Source organism: Bos taurus, chromosome 3 (assembly GCF_002263795.3).
Source record: "Bos taurus isolate L1 Dominette 01449 registration number 42190680 breed Hereford chromosome 3, ARS-UCD2.0, whole genome shotgun sequence".
Taxonomy (NCBI): domain Eukaryota; kingdom Metazoa; phylum Chordata; class Mammalia; order Artiodactyla; family Bovidae; genus Bos; species Bos taurus.
This window is the reverse complement of record NC_037330.1, coordinates 60,025,442-60,031,441: the sequence shown is the minus strand read 5'-3', so window position 1 is coordinate 60,031,441 and position 6,000 is coordinate 60,025,442. Positions and strand designations below refer to the sequence as shown.

Here is a 6,000-nt window from a genome sequence, read left to right as displayed (position 1 = left end):
ACTGAACAAAGCCCTCACTTTTTAAAAGTCATGTAGTTGTTGTTCAGTCGCCCAGTCATGTCAGACACTTTGTGATCCCATGGACTGCGGCACACCAGGCCTTCCTATCCTTCACATCTCCCAAAGTTTACCCAAGTTCATGTCCATTGCATCAGTGATGCCATCCAGCCACCTAATCCTCTGACGCCCTCTTCTTCTGCCATCAATCCTCCCTAGCATCAGGGACTTTTCCAATGCGTCGGCTGTTTGCATCAGAACACCAAAATACTGGAGTTTCAGCTTCAGCATCAGTCCTTCCAGTAAGTATTCAGGGTTGATTTCCCTTAAGATTGGTATGATTTCCTTGCTGTCCAAGGTACTTTCAGGAGTCTTCTCCAACACCATAATGTGAAGGCATCATTTTTTCAGCATGTAAGGTTACCCCAAATGAGTATGATGTAGTCTGAGATTACCATTCATTCACTTATTCATTCATTCCACAAATGTTTATTGAGCTCCACTTTTTTTTTTTTCCAGACATCATTCTGGATAGAGTTGACATGGTGATGACAAAATAGCTTACATCCTGGTGGGAAGATTACGACTCTTAACAACATCCTTCCATAGAATATGATCTGGTGTGATCTAAGGATAGTTGTATAAGCCTCTGCTCTTAGTTTGCTGTTCTTAGTTTTGGTTGATCTTCCCCACCTGCTTAAGAGCAAAATCCAGTTCTAAATTCTCTATTTGGTTGATCATTTAATAGTACTTATCTTTAAGTCTCCTTGGTGATTTATTTATTAGTCTTAATTAGTCTTATTTTACATAATTACTTCCAGGTCCTTCTTGCCATAAACAAAAACTTCTTGAGGGCAGGGAACAGATTGTATTCATTTTTGTACCCTTATCATGCTTAATGTAAAAGAAAAATTTTTTAATATTTATTTCACTGCTCCAGGTCTTAGTTGCAGCATGCGGGATCTTTGATCTTTAGTTGCAGCATGTGGGATCTAGTTCCCTAAGCAGGGATGGAACTCAGGCCCCCTGCATTAGGAGTGCAGGGTCTTAGCCACTGGAACACCAGGGATGTCCCCTCATCATGTTTTGCATATAATAAAGACTCTTCAAATTTGCTTTAATCATATCTGTTGAACAATCACTGTTGAAACATAAATGCAAAGAATACACCGTTTTATTGGGTTATTGTACCTATTATATAACAAGTTACCATAGATGCTTTTCATAGATGATTTAATGTTAAATCATTAAAAATAATCATAATTTTATGATGGTTAAATAAATTCTCATTTGCACTTATTTGATGTAAAATACAATATAAAAACAACAAAATGACCTGGTCATATTTCCAACAATTATTTCAGCTTTATCTGTCCTGGTGATTATAAAGGAAAAACAAGTATTTATGACATACATTGCTTCTCAGGGTGCTTTACTTTAAAAGGTCTTGGAAATCTAGTTTATAATTAAGCAAAAACTACAAAATAAACAGGAATAACAATTTACTAATTTTCCCCCATTTTCTCACTCCTTTCTGAAAAGGTGACTCTTAAGAAGAACAGGGGGCTCTTTGTTCCTAAGCCTTAGTTTTCTCATTTGCAAAATGTGGATAATAAAAACTAATCTTAATGAGATTGAGATTACATTTGTCTCTCATGGTAATGGTATATAATCTAGTACTCCGCTAATCTAGTACTCCGCTACTTACCATTTGAGTGACCTTGGCCTAGTTACATCACTTCTTTGAACTTTTTTCTCATTTGTACAGTGTAGCTAATATAATGTAGGTTTGTAGTGGGAATCAGATAAAAAATGACACGTGAAAACGTTTTTATAAAGTACTAGAAAATGTAAGGATAGTTATTTCCAAAGCAACTATCACTGGTTCAATTTTCCCTGTGACAGAATGTTGCATGTTCTTAGATAAAATATTATATGGAAGGTAACTCAATGTCTTTTCTCCATATCACTTCCTTCTCTCTGCATCTGCTTTCCTAGGGAAACAAGATATAGTTCTTCCTCTGTACTTGTCTAGGTTATAGAAAAGGCATTAGTGGCAAAGAATAGCAGTTGCCCTATGCTAGTCCCAATCATTCAAGAATAAGAGTTAATGAAATTTCTGCCCCTTCTACAAGTAAAAAAAAAAAAAAAAACAGTAACAATTCTTAAAACAGTCTTTTAGATGCTATATAAATAATGGATTTCTAAAGAGAACTTTCTCTAATAGTGAAAAAGCAATTTTTATATAATTACAACTAGATGATCGTGAATGTTTACTAACTGAAAATCATTCATTAAACTAAACTCAGCGTATAATCTTCCCTGAACAAATTAGCAGTGTAATATAGCAGTTTTTATTATTAACATAAAAAACAGAAATAATAGTATACAGAAAAAAGAAAATAAGATATTTCCAGTTGTTGATCATTTTTTCTTAATTAACAATTTCTTAACCAATGAATGATAAAGTTAAATTAAGAGAGAAAGGGAGAAATTTCTAAAGTTGAATTTTTGCTTATTAACTTTCTAGGATGTAGTTATAAGGTATCTTAACTCTGTAATCCCCGTCAATAGTCTCTTCTGCAAATTAATAATTTACTAAACAAATGGCTGTCCTCTTGTTAGAGACCTAGAATTCAAAATCATGTTAAGGATAGGGACAAGTTATGCACATAAACCTGTTTTATTATTAAAGTGGAAGTGTTAGTTGATTAGTCGTGTCTGACTCTGAGAGCCCATGAACTGTAGCCTGCCAGGCTTCTTTGTCCATGGAATCCTCCAGGAAAGAATATTGGAGTGGGTAAGCCATTCCCTTCTCCAGGAGATCTTCCTGACCCAGGGATTGAACCCTGGTCTCCTGCATTGCGAGCAGATTCTTTACCATCTGAGTCATCAGGGAAGCCCATCAGCTCTGTTACTAAAGCTGGTCTCTGAAAAGGTATACATTTTAAAACTCATACCAATGAGGGCAGCATGAGCATTCCAGGATTCCAGAACAAAGTATATCAAAAAGTTGTTCTTAATTTGGTATGTGGCTTAATGCTATTTGGGGGCTTCCCTAGTGGCTCAGTTGGAGAAGGAAATGGCAACCCACTCCAGTGTTCTTGCCTGGAGAATCCCAGGGACGGGAGAGCCTGGTAGGCTGCCGTCTATGGGGTCGCACAGAGTCGGACATGACTGAAGCGACTTAGCAGCTAGTGGCTCAGATGGTGAAGAGTCTGCCTGCAATGTAGGAGATCTGCATTGGGTCAGATCTCCTGACCCTGGTCAGGAAGATCCCCTGGAGGAGGGAATGGCTAGCCACTCCAGTATTCTTGCCTGGAGAACTCCGTGGGCAGAGATGCCTGGTAGGCTACAGTCCATGGGGTCGAAAAGAGTCTGACACAACTGAGCAACTAACACACTTCTAATGCTATTTACTGAACTTGCTGTGTGGGTACGGTGAAATATCACACCCACAACACAAAACTAAATGTGACTGGAAGGATATGACATTGTTGCAACATTGTTGCATGCTGACACAAACCTTACACCTAGTCCAAATCCTCCTCTACAATTTTTATATTACTTGGATTTAGTGGAAACCCAGAAAATGATATAATGAATTTCCCCCCCAAAATAAACTCATTATGCATGCATCTTTTCAAGTCAAGGGGATTTAAATGGAGAGAAAGCAACTTACCATAACATCCACATAACACTATGGATAAAAAGTCATACTTTGGAGCCCCATTACAGAGGTTCAAATCCTGCTTCCACAATATACTAGCTGTGTAATCTAGGGCAAACTGCTTAACATCTCTGTGCATTAGTTTGTTCATAAGTGAAATCATGATAGTAAAACTCCATCTCATAGAGTTCTTGAGGATCCAATAAGTTGCTATCTGCATGGTAGTACTTGGAATACAGTACATGATATAAACCTTTGATAAATTAACAGAATTAATTATAAGAAATAGTGGGAAGAACTTACTGAGAAATTTCTACAGTTACCACTCTGCTTTTGTCAGTAATGAAAGCTATTTTTAAAAATTCTGAGAGATTTCCAATGCTGACTTTGAAATCTACAAGTATCCACTAAATATCTTCTGTGCCTAGTGTCTTGGGGACCCAAAATAAATTTATGTAGTTTCTGTGCCTCCTTAAGTTATTCTACACTAAATTTAGAATAAGGACTTGCCTGGTGGTAGAATAAATGCACACAGCGCAAAGTTCAAAGAAATATGCAACAGAAAACACTGGAGTGCCACATAAATTACTTGGTTTCAGTTCTGTTTACTATTCACAATTCAAGTGCTCTAAGATGTATACTAAGGAAAACGCCACTACCAATTGGGAATGCATTTATTTTGACATCTACGCAGTTGCTAAATACAATGACTCACATCAACAGACATTCTCCAGAAACAGCAATACTTCCCGTTCTTTCCGCTTGGGGTATCTGACAAAACCTGAGAGCAATCCCGCAAAACCACAGCGGATGAAAGTTGCACGGGAAACATCAAAGGGATAGTGACCGACGATCTAAGAACCGGGAGGAAAACGTGGTGGGCTAGGCGAATACCTGGATCTGGGACGCAAAGAGAGGCTCCGAACCACGATCGGAATTAGGGACGAGGTTGTTCCCATGGCTTGATACTGATCAGTCCGCAAAGCCCGGAGGCGAGAACCAAGGGGTTCCCCTCCTGTGCCCTGTCCTCCCAGACCGTGCGATCCTCTCGGACCGGTGGGGCTGTGGGGCCACGGAAGCTTCTGAGCGAGGAGCCGCCGCGATGCGGGGCACAAAGAATGCAACGCAAACCGCTTTAAGGCCTCCCGCGGCCCCGCTCCAGGGCATGACCAACGCCATCTAAGAGACGACAGGTTCCTGAAAGCTAACGGTCCCCACGCCGCCTCCCATATCTCTGGGATGGACATCCGAGAGTAAGCCCGGGCCACCACACGCCAGCCCCGTGGGCCGCTGAGGTGCCAGGCCGGGTTACCCGGACCGAGGCTCCCCTCAGCCCGCCGCCCGCGTCCCGGGCCGGCACGTCACTTCCGGCGCGCGCGCCCGCTGGCGAAGAGGGACAGGGTCCCGGGCCCGGGTGCGCGACTGCCCGGGGCGCGCAGGGGGGCGGGGGGGGAAGGGGGAGTGTCTGCCCGCCGCCGCCGCCGCTGCCGCCGCCGCCGCCACCGCCGTTGCCGCCGGGGCTGAGTTCGCTGAAGCCTTGGCTTCAGAACCTGCCTAGTCTTCCCTCCCGCATTCTCGGCGCCAGCCCCAGGAGCACTGAGTGCTGTGACCGGTGTAGAAGCGGGAGCTGCCGTAGCCTGTGGAGCGGCGGGGACGGTGCCAGCCCCGCTTCCCTTCCCTTCCCTCACCCCTTCCTCCCATCGCCCCAGTCATGGGGAACGCGGCGACCGCCAAGAAAGGCAGCGAGGTGGAGAGCGGTGAGTCAAGGGCCGGGTCTGGGGGCTCGCTGGGCGGGCTGGCGCGGGGTCGGAGCCGGGAGGCCGCAGGCATGGTCCAGGCCTCAGCGGCCGCCGGGAACCACTCAAGGGGGCCCTGGGGACCAGCTGCCTTCCTCCTCCACTCCCTCCCCCCAGCTCCGGCGAGAGAGCTGAGCGTCGAGGGCCGGATGGAGAGGGCGAGGGAGGAGAGAGGTCCCCGTGACTCCCTTTTACACTAGAGCAGGGGGACTCCCAAGATTAGACACTTCCCCAAATATGGTCGGGATAAAGAAGTCTCGTGGACCATCCCAAGCCGTCTCTCCCTTCCCGCCCCCCGACCCCGTCCCCCGCTTTGGGAGCCACAGGTAGTGTTGTCTCTCTTCCCTCCATCACTTGGGTCTAACCCAATTTTATCATCAGGTGAGGGACTGCTGCTCTGGTTCTCCGCAGGTGAGGTTAATCCTAAATGGGTAACTGTTTTAGAGATCCTCCATCTCTTCAGGTTAGGAGCTGAAAATATATTAAGAGTGAGCAGCAACTTTTCCCATTAGAGAAAAAAAGCAGGACAGATTTGCC

The 6,000-nt window shown here is 44.1% G+C and overlaps 1 protein-coding gene across 1 annotated transcript in view; it reads left to right on the top strand.

The window, feature by feature from the left end:
* The first annotated feature begins 5,330 nt into the window (after nucleotides 1–5,330).
* Nucleotides 5,331–6,000, top strand: part of PRKACB (protein kinase cAMP-activated catalytic subunit beta) — a 142,831-nt gene continuing 142,161 nt past the window's right edge. The window contains 1 exon segment of the mRNA NM_174585.3: nucleotides 5,331–5,424. Within this exon segment, the coding sequence (NP_777010.1) occupies nucleotides 5,379–5,424 (46 nt within the window). The 5' untranslated portion in view covers nucleotides 5,331–5,378.